The sequence below is a fragment of the Mirounga leonina genome, unplaced genomic scaffold, assembly GCF_011800145.1.
Source record: "Mirounga leonina isolate KUSES-001 unplaced genomic scaffold, KU_Mleo_1.0 Mir_454, whole genome shotgun sequence".
Lineage (NCBI taxonomy): Eukaryota > Metazoa > Chordata > Mammalia > Carnivora > Phocidae > Mirounga > Mirounga leonina.
This window is the reverse complement of record NW_023270763.1, coordinates 13,958,675-13,972,693: the sequence shown is the minus strand read 5'-3', so window position 1 is coordinate 13,972,693 and position 14,019 is coordinate 13,958,675. Positions and strand designations below refer to the sequence as shown.

The 14,019-nt window shown below is 50.2% G+C and overlaps 1 protein-coding gene across 4 annotated transcripts in view; it reads right to left on the bottom strand.

Moving 5' to 3' along the window:
* Positions 1-7,605: 7,605 nt before the first annotated feature.
* GALNT17 (polypeptide N-acetylgalactosaminyltransferase 17) overlaps positions 7,606-14,019 on the bottom strand; it is a 446,468-nt gene continuing 440,054 nt past the window's right edge. For all 4 annotated transcript variants that reach the window (XM_034988714.1, XM_034988718.1, XM_034988717.1 and 1 more), the window contains 2 exons: positions 9,803-9,970; positions 7,606-9,137 (listed from right to left, as the gene is read on the bottom strand). In XM_034988714.1, the coding sequence (XP_034844605.1) occupies positions 9,009-9,137; positions 9,803-9,970 (297 nt within the window). In that variant the 3' untranslated portion in view covers positions 7,606-9,008. The remainder of the gene's footprint in view (positions 9,138-9,802; positions 9,971-14,019) is intronic.

Genomic DNA, 14,019 nt, shown 5'->3' with positions numbered 1-14,019 from the left:
CACTTGCATTATCTAATTTCTCTAATCCACCATCAATTAATTTGTAAATTACATTAATTTTTGTTGTTGTTGTTGTTCTTGTTTGAATCAGATTATTTTCCTAGCCTGCGGAGGATTTTTTGAACCGTTTCAGGCAGATTGGCTCCTCCCCTGTGAATCCTCAAGTGTGCATGTGTTGGAACTTTAAGCTGATAAACACGGAGAAGTTGGAGGTAGGAGGCCAGAATCTAGGGCAGCACTGGCTGTTCTAAACCAGCTGCTGCCTCGTTGGGACGAAGGTGCTCTGGGGATTTGGGGACATGCTAAACGAAGTCAATGAATCTCAGCTCCTCTGTCATCTGAGGATCTGTGCAGGAACCTAGACACAGTCCTGGTAACAGCCTAGTCCTCCCCCTCCTCTCATATCTGGGGTTTTTATGTTAGGACAGAGGCTGCAGAGCAAAGTCACCCACATAGACGGTGTAGCCTAGTGGTTATGAACACGTGCTTCGTGGTGGGGTCTGAAACCCACACCTTCCAGTTGCATACTCCGTGAGATCGGGACCGGTTCTTGATCTTTCTGGGCCTCGGTGTCTCATCCATAAAGGGAAAATGGTAGCAGCTGCCAAGAGGTCGCTGGGAACACGCGCGCGCCCACACACAGTACGTGCTCAGATCGCGGTGGTGGTTGTAGTTATGGTGGTAATGACACTTCGGTATCCCACTCTCCAGTCCTACCAGAAAAATCTCACCAAGTGCCGGCAGTTAACACCAGCCTGATGAAGAAACCAACAGCGATCCAAGGAAAGCAATAAAAACAAAAAATACCAAAACTGGAACCCAAACCCAAACCCAACCTTCCCCGCCTTTGAGAGAAATACTGGCTTGCACTCACCTTCGTCAGCCTCTGGGCACCCGTGCCCAGCCTCCTCCCGCCTCTGGGCAATTCTTTGTGGGTAAAAACGATCTTTAAAGAGTGCCTAACTTAAAATAAAAAACTCAGAACACGAAGCGAAAACACACAACAGCAACCGACTTCCCACCACAACAACCCAGAGCACAGACTCTTTCTTCCTCAGAGGTGGTGGCTTTCCTCCGCTAAGCTGTCCTCACTCATTTTGATGTCACAGCTGTCAAGAGCTGGGCCCTGACTGATGGGCACTTCGGGGAGATTGTCACAAGCACTGGGAGAGCCTCAGACAGCAGGGGCTGTCCATCAGGGTCAAGGTCAGGGTTAGGTCAGAGTCAGGCTGGGGACGACCTGAGCACAGTCTTGGTGGGTGTTTCCAGCTTTTCTTTCCCCAGGCTCCAGCAGAAAGCCATTTCCTCTGACCTGTCACCTGCTTCAAGCTTAGCACCATGCTGGTTACTCATTAGAACCTCACGGAAAATCCAGAAAGAAACATAGGTTTACTCCATGGGCCAGAGCAGCACTTCTACCCTCTCAAAGAATTCTAGAAACAGCCCCAAGGCACATTTAGAACCTCATCAATTCGGGCAAATTCATGGTACCTTAGCGCTGGGCTTCTGTGAGCAAAGGGAATCTCAGTATGAAACAGTGATCGGGAAATGTAGTCTCTGTGCACACCAGAACTGGAACATTCCTCTGGTTCATGCTGACACCAGATGGGGGCGCTCTTCAAAGAACATGTAAGAAGGCATGAATAACCGAGGGGTGGAATGCGTGCCAAGGGGGTTTTTGGAGGCACTTAAAACCCGTGCAGTTAAATAGCTTTCTGTTTACGTTCTTCATTTTCTAAGGCTTCTTCGTATGAGCAAATGTATAGGCAGCGTTAACTCAAGTATCACGAATTCTGAATTCGAGAGAGGCGGCATGTCATGACACTGAGAAATTTGGAGAAGTGACCTTGGGCGCTGGAACGTGGCTTGGTGCCTTGGGCCAGGATGGGGAGGTTTCACCGTTGTGTGTGTGATTCCAAGGGCAAAATGTCTGGGGGCAAATTTAAAAACCGAGCAGCCTAGGGGCCCCTGGGTGGCTCAGTTGGTTAAGCGTCTGCCCTCGGCTCACGTCGTGATCCCGGAGTGCTGGGATCAAGCCCCGCATTAGGCCCCCTGCTCGGCGGGGAGCCTGCCTCTCCCTCTACCCGCCGCCCCCGCTTGTGCTCTCTCTCTCACGCTCTCTCTGTTTCTCTCTTTAATAAATAAAATCTTCAAAACACAACAAAACCGAGCCGCCTGCATATTCTTTTTTGCTATCTGCATGGCTCATTATGAACGCCAGCCTTGTAACTAACCATTGATGGTGCCAAAGGCTTTTGCAGAAACCTCAACGTCTGAAGTTCATGCTGATGTCTGTTTATCCAGTGCCCACGTTAGTGTGTCCACTGGAAACTCCGCTTTCCTGGCCTTTCTGAGCTGCATACTGGGTATGAACCCAGACCCCCTGGGACTGGGGGAGGGTTGTTTTATAATGTTACCTACCAAGGTACTATGTATTTGGTGAAAAGAGTAGTCCAGTTCATACTGATGAAGCTCACTGAATCTCTAAACCTCACTCTGACCAATGCTTTCCAAAGTCCTGTCCCACAAGCTCTTGCTCCACATTGAAAATCAGAAGAAAAACAATCCTGTGATATTTCAGTTATGAGGTTTTGCTCTCATCCACATATTGCACCAAGTTTGGGAGTGACCCAAAGGTGAGCAAAATTTGGAAGAAAAGCAGGAATTGAAAACAAGTCCCATAAGGGATGAGACCCATCATAGGTCTGTTGGTACCACGTCCTTATCCAACTTGGCGGAATGCAAAGAGACACAAGCTGTGCTTTTCCAACTGGTGCTTTTCTTTTCTTTCTTTCTTTCTTTTTTTTTTAGATTTTATTTATTTAAGAGAGAGAGAGAACAGAACAAGCAGGGGAATGGCAGGCAGAGGCAGAGAGAGAAGCAGGCTCCCCGCTGAGCAGGGAGCCCGATGCGGGGCTCGATTCCAGGACCCCGGGATCATGACCTGAGCCGAAGGCAGACGCTTAACCGACTGAGCCACCCAGGAATCCCCTCCAACTGGCGCTTTACAGGCACCTGCAGGTTCTCTGACTCCTGCAGTTGCAAGACGTCCATAAGATTTTCAAACGTTGTACCTTCCTTTTGTTAATTATCTAAAAACTAACATAAGCACATTCTGGATTAGCTGGATGATCAGGTGCACGCCCACTGTGAATTTGGGGCAGGGCTTTGAGTTGGTGTCGCAACATCGCCAGCACTAAAAAGTTCTACAGTAATTGTCCCAGGGGAAGGAGAAAAAAAAGGAACGGAGATTTTAATATAAATGTGTTTGCCCCTCAGGAAAGCCAGGGGAATGTAGATTCCTGGCAAGCAGGGTCTCTGTCTGCTTCGCTCAGTGCTCTGTCCTTAGCCGCATCCCGGGCGAGCTGGGATGAATGAATGTTCTGTGTTGAATGAATGCACGGCGAGTAAATATTTCAAAAGCAGCTGGAGTACAGAAAAGAGGAGGAAGATTCGAGTTATCACAGGACACAGAAGAACCTCCGCTAGGGCCACATTCAAAGCAGCAGGAACTTGGTGGAGGCAAGGGAGGCCGTCACCAGGTTGAATGAAGAATATTCACTTACGTTTTACTGACTTTGTCGATTTGTTTGTATTGACTTGTAAATTTGTTTTTATTTTATAGCGGTAACGGGTCTATGAGCAAAAGCCGTTTTATGTTTACACATATTTGAGAAACACGACAATAAAAGATAAATTAGGTCAACCCTGAGGGGCTGTGAGGATTTTTTTTTTTTTTTCTCAGAAGGATTCCGTCTATTAGTTTTTCTAAGAAACAGGAGATAAACATTTTTTCACAATATGTGACCAATCCTGCGGCAAACGGACGTGCTTCCCTAGCCAAGAAAGTTAACCATTTCTCCAGATGGCGGAGGACACTCTGTCTCCTGATCAAAGGCTGCCAATGGTTGTTTTTCTCTCCCTTATAACCCACAGTGTTACAACTTTAAGGCACACTGTGGGTTTTAATGTGCAGTTAATCTTATTTTCAGAGCTTGAGAGGGTGGGCGGTGGGAAGAGGTTACTGAGACTTGGCCTCTGCTTGGCTCACCAGCAGAAAGCGTTTTCTGCCCTAAGACAAGCTGAAGAGTATATGAAGCAGATGCCAAGTGATTAAGGTAGGTGGGCATCCAATGAAAGAGTGAATGAGATGATATTTTGACCCTGGGGTATTAGAAAGCCTCGGACTCTTTATTAAGGATGATGACGATAACTGGCCAGGGCTGACAGTCTCCATGTTCTGCCACCATCTGCAGCACCAATGATCCCTGCCTGGCTTGCTTAGTTCTTCAACTTGGCTCTTTGTGCCTGGGTGGTGTTGGAAGCCCACGGCAACAGGCAGCCGATAAAATCAAGCTGGGAGCCGCACTTGCTCCTCAGCTGGAGCCTCCTGGGGGCAAGAACACTGAAATCTGTAAATACACCAAGACCCGCATTTATGCTGACAGGAGTAGACCCTATTTCAGGACTGCCCAGGCTCCAGGGGTGGGGAGACCCTATATGTTGTGTGTGTGTTCTCTCCAATATAAGCTTTAAAGGGTAAAGACTAAGATACTGATCGCACACTTGCTCAATGAAGTTTAGCTCCTTCCTCCTTCCCCCCGCCCCTTCCAAGGAGTCTTAAAAAGCAAACCAAAGGATAAGTGTCCAAAGGTGATTGTTGAACTGAACTGAAATGGGCCTCTGGAGTTTGGGGCTCACCGTGGAACGCTATGCCCAGGTTTTGGGAACTTGCCTGATAAGTGAGAAAGCAGAGTGGCCAAGAGATTCAGATTCATGATTTGGGCAAGAGGAAAGGCAATGGATTAGGAGCTGATGACCTGGAGGCGATCTGGAGCGAGGGGAGGTTACCTTTTAGTAGCAGCACCATTTATAATAGCCAAACTATGGAAGCAGCCAAGTGTTCATCCACAGATGCATGGATAAGGAAGCTGTGGTAGATATATATGGTGGAATATTATTGAGCCATCAAAAAGATGAAATCTTGTCATTTGCAATGACACGGATGGAACTAGAATATAATGCTGAGCGAAATAAGTCAGAGAAAGACAAATACCGTATGATTTCACTCATTGTGGAAGTTAAGAAACAAATGAGCAAAGGGGAAAAGAGAGAGAGAGAGAGAGGCAAACCAAGCAACAGACTCTTAACTATAGAGAACAAACAGATGGTTACCGGAGGGGAGGTGGGAGGGGGGACAGGGAAACTGGTGATGGGGTTTAAGGAGCGCACTTGTCATGATGAGCACAGGGTGATGTATGGAAGTGTTAAATCACTACATTGTACACCTGACATGAATATAACACTATTTGTTAACTACAGGGGAATTAAACTAAAAACTTAATAAAAAACAAGCAAAAACAAGAGGAGATGGCGACAGTGAGCAGAGACTGGGAACCCTTGGCCAGGCACCTGTCAGCTTCCTGCTGGCCTGGGCCTCCTGGTTTCCTGCACCAGCTCCAGGTCCCTCCCAAGCCCATCCCCTGGGGGGCTGTCACGGGGGTTGGGGGGGTTGGCGGGGCCGTCACTCAGAGTAGCAGTCCCAAGCAAAGTGGAAGGAGAGAAACAGCATGCAAATCGGGGACAACCCGTGGGGCAGCCTGGGAGAGCCGCCTGCTCTGCCGAAGCCTGACTTCGGCCCTTTGGGAAACTGGGATACTTCTCAAGAATGGTAGGAAGATGTATCAGATGGAGAGAAATGGCTTCAGGAAACCAAGCAAAAGGGCTCAGAGTAGGTTAAGATGGTGGCTTCTGGCCCGATTGTGCTTTCCCAGTCTTCCCTATCTCTCCTTCTCTGGCCACCAGAATAAGCATGAAGAAGGCATTTGAGAAAGTACACATACAGAATCAGAGAGATCGGCGGTGAGGCTTGGACATGTGTCACCATCGGTAAGGTTTTCTGCCATATAAATGGAGAGGGGAAATGAGAGAAAAGAAATAGTCACCAGATAGGGCAGTGGGGGCGCAGGGGAGGGGCTGGGGGGACAGAGGGGGAGTGGAGCAGTGGCTGTCCGACCTCAGCCCCTTCTGAGGCGTCCCCCCCGTGAGGGCGGGGAGTGATCTCCCCATCTACAGATGGTGCCAACTACCACTGTTTGCTGAAGGAGTGTGAGATGCCCCTGGAGCCCGACGCTTGGAGCTCGCTGCCACTGTGCGGAGACACGGGGCCCTGGAGCTTCCAAATTCCTCCCGAGGACTGGGATGCAAGGCTCCCCAGGGCCCTGCTTCTCTTTTCTCTCCTCCCCCTTTGACTTTGTTCATTCCTCTTCTCTGCCTTGGCCTCTTGGCCCGCCACCCCCACCACCTTCAGGCCCACAGGGACCCTGTGGGGTGAAGAGGGTGCCGTCCTGGGATGCTGGCCTCGGGCTCTGGCCTGTCTCTCCAGGTAGCTGAGCCTCTGGGAGGTAGCCCAGGTGAGTGCTGACAGCAGGTGCCCCTATGAACACAGAGAGCCGCCCATGGTCCTGAACCAGCCCCACCACTGTGCCCCCTGCCAACACACATCAACAAGCAAACCCAAACATCCCGTCCTGCTGCACAGGACACCGAAGAAGGGTACTTCTCTCTCGCACGGTCCGGGATACTTGCTGCTATTCGTATTTCAGAGGTGCAGCTTGGAGCACGAAGGAGCCCCAGATGCAGTGAGCGTGCTGGAGCACTAGAGGGCGCGGGCTCCCACGCCATCAGAGAACTGAGCGGGTCTTGTGGCTTACTTTGGTTTGAGGCCATTGGGCCCCTTTCCTGAAGAATGAAGGATCCCACTGAGTACCTCACCAGGATTTGGGATCAAAACCTCAGCCAATGGTAAAGCAGGATGAGCCCTTCTTTATATTTTTCCTTCAAGACCCACACAGAGGGAGAATGGTGCAGTCAGGGCGGGATTCCTCCCCAAAGCATCGTATCACAATCGTCTCTCAATGTCTCCCTTGACCCCCCTGGGAACGTGCAGACCTTAGCTCTCTTCACTTCACGGTGGCCCTGAGACTCTGATATTAAAGTCTGATGAGCTCCTTATTACCAAACGGCATCATTTTCCAGTTCTCATAGAACCCAAAAGAAAAATGGGAACGTCCATTGATATGCATGTCTGTGTAACATCCAACAGGATAGACCTTCTTGGCCTCCTCAAAGAGAAGAGGGGCTGTCCTAGCTGAGGGGACCCCTGACCAGACCCACCTCCGTGACAGAAGGTCTGGCATCTTTAAGGATTTCACATTTCCATGACAAAAAGGGGCAGATGCTTCTGGCAGAGGCACTGTGGTTTTGAGAGGTGTCACGGCTGCATGGCATCAGGAGCGGGCAGATCAGGGCGACGCGGCCAGGTCGCCTCAACCCTCCTCTTTTCAGCTTCCTGCGCCAGCCTGACCCTCGTATGCTGGGGGCCACCAGGGGGTCAGTGAGTGAGTGCCGAACGTCAAATTCTGTCCCTCTTTGGGGGAGGAAGTTGAGTCCAAGTGCAGGCTGGTTTTCTCAGCCTCTGCTCTGAGGGATGCTGCTCACAACAAGACCAAACCCTCAAACCAAAGGCGCCCTCTGCCATGTTCCAGGAACTCCCCCCGAGCCCCGGGTTCTGGAAGAACCAAGAAGCAAGCAAGGCTGTTTTGGGAAGTGCTCACATGTATTTATTTCACGAGGGAGGAATGGGGCGGGGGGCGATCACCAATAAGATGCCACCAAATGAGACACTGTGAACCCCAAACTGGGCAACTACAGGATTTGGTTCTGGGCAGGGCTTGGCCTTTGGGGATAGCATGAGGGACAGAGAGGGAACTGGCCAGAGGGACAGCCTTCATCTGGGGCTCCACATAGGGCAAGTCTGGGCCACGTCCTCCTGGCCAAAGAAGCATGGCCAACCCCCCAGCTTCCTGCAGCCTTGTCCCGATCCAGGTGAGCAAGGAAGCGACAAGCCCAAGGCCACACGCTGACATCTGCCTATCACACACTCCTCTGCACACACCCGGACACCCTCATGCACGCGCACACACGTGGTCACGCACACCACAGGCACACTCATAGGCATGCACACGCGTCCATATATTAACTCTGATTTATAAGTGCACCCTAACCAGAGGGCAATCGAAAAAAATTATTACTCTTCAGAGAGGAATCGACTGCCTTCTCCCCTGTCAGCCAGCAGAGCATGGGGTGAAATGAGGTGAACACGGAGCATCCTCCAGGGTCCAGGCCCCCTCTGTTGTGCTGGCTTCAGTCCTTAAGCTCTGGGTGAGTCAGGGCTCCCTGATCCCCAGGGTGGGGGAGCAGAGCTGCACCGGCCTGGCTCCAGCCCCAGGGGCCCCCTCACAGCCATGACCTCCCTAGGCGCTCAGCCCCTCCGTCTCTGGCTCTCTGCAGACGCAAGCAGAGCAGCTGGCCCATGAACACCGGAGCCTAGAGCCCCACCACGGAAGCATTAATTCCTTCCAGGCCATCTTAGGGAGGGTCCAGAAAAGTCCAGGGCTGTCCATCTGATGGAAAGGTTGGGGGTGGAGGCTGCCTTGTAAATGGGCATCTGGGCAGAAGCAATGTCGAGGGACACAGAGTCTCAGGGTCTCTTCCAAGAAGGGGGAGACAGGATGCGGCTGAGCACCACCCCCGACTCTGTTGAGGCCTGGGGGTGGCATTCAGAAGCTGCTGCTGCAGGAGATGAGAAAGAGGGGCCCCTGCCAGTCCCAGTCCTGAGAGTGGCTGGGGAGAGGATGCAGAGGACATGGGGGTTCACTCTGTGGTACGTGGTCCGCATCCAGGCGGCAGAAGACACGGCTCCTGGGTTTCCAGAGGAGGGGTGCGGGGCTTTTCCAGGGAGCATAGGCTTCATGGCTGCTGAGCGCCAAAGGGGGGGCACCAAGTCTCCATCCGGGGCCCCTGTGCTGCTCTGGAGAAGCCCCGGGAGGCCCGCTGAGCACCTGCTGGCTTCCTGTTGTCTCTCCACCAGTGCGGCTGGTCCAGAAGATGGGCAGACCCCAGGCCGGGGGCCAGGCTCTGGGGGCCCCTGCTCCCCCCCGCCCCCGCTACTTGATCGAGTTCTTAATTGTCCACCTCTGTCCCGTGCAGCTGCGGAGGATGAGATCGATGCCAGCCAGGCCCCGGTTCTCCACCTCTAGGCATCGCCCTGTGCCCTTATTCATGATGGCTCCATTCTGGGTAAAAGGAGGAGAAAGACAGAGAGACAGAGACATAAAGAGACAGAGAGAGAGATACAGAGACAAAGAGAGACAGAGACAGATGGATGTAGAGATACAGAGAATAAGGTAGAGAGAGACGGAAAAGAGAATGAGAGAAAGAAACAGAGAGAGACAAACGCAGAGAGAGAGACGGAGAAAGAGGTTTAACCACTGTAGTGCCTGGCACATGGCCTCTCGTGGGGAGCAGTCCCACCAAAATTCTTTGCACAGGGGGAGGGATCAACAGAGCCTCCTCCAGAAACCCCACAGCCAGAAAATGTATCAGCTTCAACAAGTTTGAATGGCAGAACCAGGTGACAAGCACCGATGGGGGATGGTGTCCGAGTGGGGTCTGACTTTCTCCATCCTACTGGCTACTTAGCAGATTTCAGAGAAATCACCGCACGCTCCCCTCCCAAGGTTCATCAGAGCCCAGCCTGCCTGATGCTGCTGCAGGGACCTGGGAGACTGTCCCACCTGCAATACTCCTCCGCTGATTGCCCCTGGACGCACTTTGGGTTCATGAGGCTGGCCCAGGGCTGGAGACCTCGGGTGCTCTTTGCTGGGGAAGTCAGCTCCCCCCGTGGCCCGCAGCAGCCTCCCCTGCTCTGGCGTGCTGGCTCTTTCCCTGGGGCACTCACCTGGATGAAGTTCCAGCGCTTGTACAGGCTGCTCTTGACTTTGTCACAGTCGAGGAGCTGGGGCAGCCGACTCTTGGAGTTGTCCACCAGGCAGCGGGTGTCGGGGAGGAGTGTGGTGGTCCCCAGGGCGCCCAGGTGCAGGAAGCCCTCCTTGGTATAGCGGGCAAGCTGGGGAGAGAGCAGAGGAGAGGGTGGGGAGAGGTGACTCAGGTCTGCAGGTCTCACCCATGCGTCCCTGGCTTGCTAAGCCTGGATACAGCGTCTCCAGGGTCAGGCGGATTTCTTTCTAAGCATGTCCTCAGTCAGCGTTTCTGGACTGTGGGCTTCTGTCCAGCAACATGATGGAGCAGAGGAATAAATAAAAGAGCAGGACGTCTGATTTCTAAAGCTTGGCTCTGCTCCCAGCTGGCTGGGAGCAGAGGAATAAATAAAAGAGCAGGACGTCTGATTTCTAAAGCTTGGCTCTGCTCCCAGCTGGCTGGGCAACCCTGAGTAAGTCACTTAACCTCTCCGAGTCTGCATTTCCACCTCATTTGTAAATTGGGTTAATTAATTAATTCCACCCTGGTGTAAAATACCCAAAGAGGCAGGTCACTGAAAAAGAAACAGATATATTAAAAAACATTCAACTTAACAGGTGTTAATTAAATAAACTAAAACAGCAAGGTGATACCACATTGAAAGAAAAAACAAACCTATTCTCATTTTGTCAAGGTTAGCATAAAATGGGCTGGAGTGGGGGAAAATTACGACAACGTTTCAAAAAGGGGATTTCAAAATATATTCTTTGTGCTTTAAAAAAAGTTTTTTTTTTTTTTTGTCTTTTGACCCAATAAATACACTTTTAGCAATTTATCCCAAGGTAACAATCAAAACCGGGAACACAAGTTAATGTATATAGGATATTCGCTGCAACGTTATTTATAATGATGAAAAAGCAGAAGCGTCCTAAAGGCACACCACAATCCTGGTACCTGCTTTCCGCTCCATGCACACCAACAAATGCTGGGGGATTGTGGGGGCACTGGGGTGGCTCAGTCGGTCAAGCGTCTGACTCTTGGTTTCGGCTCAGGTCATGATCTCAGGGTTGTGGGCTCGAGCCCCGGGTTGGGCTCCATGCTCAGCAGGGAGTCTGCTTGAGATTCTCCTTCTCTCTCCACTCCCCCCTACTCCTGCTTGCTTTCTCCCTTCCCACAAATAAATAAATAAAATCTTTTTTTTTTAAAGCCACATCCTTCACTCTTCCTTCTATACACCCTGGGCAATAAGACTTTCGAAGCAATGTCCTTCAAGAAGTGAAGTCTGTTTCTCCATCCCCTGAGTATTGGTGACTTGCTTTGACCAACAGAATATAGTGGAAGCAAAGATGTGCCAGTTCCTGGACTAGACCTTTAGCCTTGCGTGCCTCCACCCTCTTGCTCTTGGAGTCCTGTTGGCACCGTGGCAGTAAGCTCTGGATGGCCCAACCAACAGCCAGCCAACCACCAGACAAGTGGACAAGGTCATCCTAGATTAGGCAGCCCTTGGCTGACCTGCTAGGTGCCAAGAGATGTATGAACGAGTCCAGCTGAAATCAGCCGAGCCTGGTCTGGATCACAGAACCATCCAGCTGATCTGGATAATGCATAATACATGCATATTGCTTTATGCCACTAAGTTTTGGGGGGGATAGTTGTTATGCAGCAAGAGCTAACTGATATGGAGATGGTGCTGCCTATCAACTCTTCCCACAGCAGGACCCATGCTACTCAAGTGGCCTCCCTCTCCTGCCTATCTGTGTTGTTTAAAATTCTGTATTCCAACCTTTGAGCAAATGCATTCATCTGTCTTTCACACTCTTTTAGGGGCAGGGACTGTGTCTAATTAATTTCCTTCTTTGCTAGGAGAAAATCACAGACCAAGTGCTCAAAAAATGTTTGTGGATGAGCACATTATAAATGTGGTGAGCGACATCATTTAAAAGATACAGCTACGTCCATTCATTTTAAACTCCATAAGCATGTTTTGAAGAGTTCTCTGTGTGACCAGCCTGGGAACCGATTTCTGAGAATATGAGGACGTGGCTGTGTTCCCACTGATAATTCCAGTGCGGGCTGGTGAAGGCAATGAGACAGGAAAGTACATGTCTCATTTTTGCTCTCACATCCTATGAGGTGGCGGGGGTAGGAGTGAAGATTATTAATATACAGCTAGTGCCGAATAAATTAAAAAATAAAATTACCAGCTTGCATGTATTAAAGGCACACTCTGCATCATTTCTAAGCATTGTACAGAGAATAAAGAATGTGATTTTTATAACTCAGTGAGGTAAGTTTCTATTACTCTCCCCATTTTAAAGATGAAACTGCGGTCTGAAGACATCTGGTCACCTGGCTGGGTCCTGGCCTCTCCCCTTGGGACCCTAGAGACCCACATGGTTGGCTGCCCTGGCCCAGAAGCTGAGCAGCAAAGGGGCCTCTGCCTACATGATCCTGGGCTTCTCCAGGAACGAAGCCAGAAGGCAGAAGGCAGCTCTGGGCCACCAATGCCTCTTCTCCAGGGGTTAAGATTTTCTGCAGGGGTTCTCATTGCTGATGAAAACTACTCAGAAACCCTCTGCCTTCATCCCCAAAGGGGGGCCCACCTGCTCCCCTCTGAAACAAGTGACAGGGAGTCTATTAAGTGCCCTTGAGAGAGATGCGGTTATCATGCGCTTTAAACCCAAATTAGTTCCAAATCAGAGTGATTGTCAGAGGCAAAATGATAAGAAAATCAAAAGCTCTCCTTGCCCCTCCCTAAACAATGTCTCTCTGAATATACTCAAATTCACCAAATGCAAAGTGATGAATGACAGCAAGCTGCTTTTATGTTCAGGGGAAAGATATACACAGCTTCTTATTGAAATTATGAATCAATCTATTATCCAGCAGGCAAATGAACAGCGCTAAGAACATTAATTAACTGAGCATATCTGTGACCCAGATGTTTAAAGAGCGAAGCTAAATGCCACCGAGAGTTAGAGGCTCTCCTTTCTGAGGTCTGTGAGCAAAGGATGAGGCCGCAGCTACTAGGACCTGCAAAGCCAAGCACCAGCCCCAAGCTGTGCAGGCATTGGGGTGGGCAGGGAGGGTGGGGAGGCCCTACAGGATTTCCATTCTGGGGGAAGGTGCTTTCTCAAGCCAAAAACACATGCATAGGTTCTGCTGGCCTGGCCAAGGGGCCGGGGTCAGGGGAAGGGCGCTGTGGTCTGAAAGGATGGTGGGGCTAAAGTTACACCAACAGATGTCACACTGCTTCTCCCCAACAAGGTAGGAGGGTGGTGCGTGCGCAGACCTCATGCCAAGCACATCCCCCTTCTTGTGCCAGTCCTGGATCGCTAGTCTTTGTGGTGTCTTTGGACCACTGTCTGGTTCACCTCCCCAGCTCCCCATCCCTGATATTCCTTCCTTAAGGACCTCTGCTTCCTGTCCTCTGCATGTGCAACAGGCTTTCCTGCCTTCAAGGCTTTGCTCCAGGTGATTCCTTTATTGGACTTCTTCTAGAACATTCTAGCTTCAACTTTTCTAGACTTCAGCACAATTCTTTCCATCCCACAGTGTCTTCTGTAACTCTTCCACCCCCCAGCCCCCCACACCTCCTCTCAAGTCTTTGGTGCAACATGATCCATATGCTCTGGTGTCTCACTCCAAGGTGGTGTGGGAGTATCTCATTTCCTCTTGACCATTCTGGGCATCCACTGACTAAGTGATGGATATTTGGGTTTTTCCACTTTTTGGCTATTATGAATTATGCTGCTATGAACATTCATGTATAAGTTTTTGTGTGACATATGTTTTCAATTCTCTTAACTCTGTATCTAGAAGTAGAATTGCTAAGTGTTGGGTCATACGGTAAATCTGTGCTTAAATTTTTGAGGAGTTGCCAAACTGTTGCAAAGCAGCTGCAGAGTTTACAGGCCCACCAGCAATGAGCCAGGGTTCCAATTCATCCACATCCCCATAAACTCTTGTTATTGTGTTTTCCTTTCTTCTTTCTTTCTTTTTAGAAAAATTCTAGCCATTGACTGGCTGTGAAGTGGTATCTCATTGTGGTTTTGATTTGCATTTCCTTCATAACGATGTTGAACATCTTTTTATGTGCTTTTGGCCACTTGTAGATCTTTGGAGAAATGTCAATTCCAATCTTTTTCCCATTTTTCAATTGGGCAAATTGTCTTTTTTATTGTTGAGTTGTAAGAG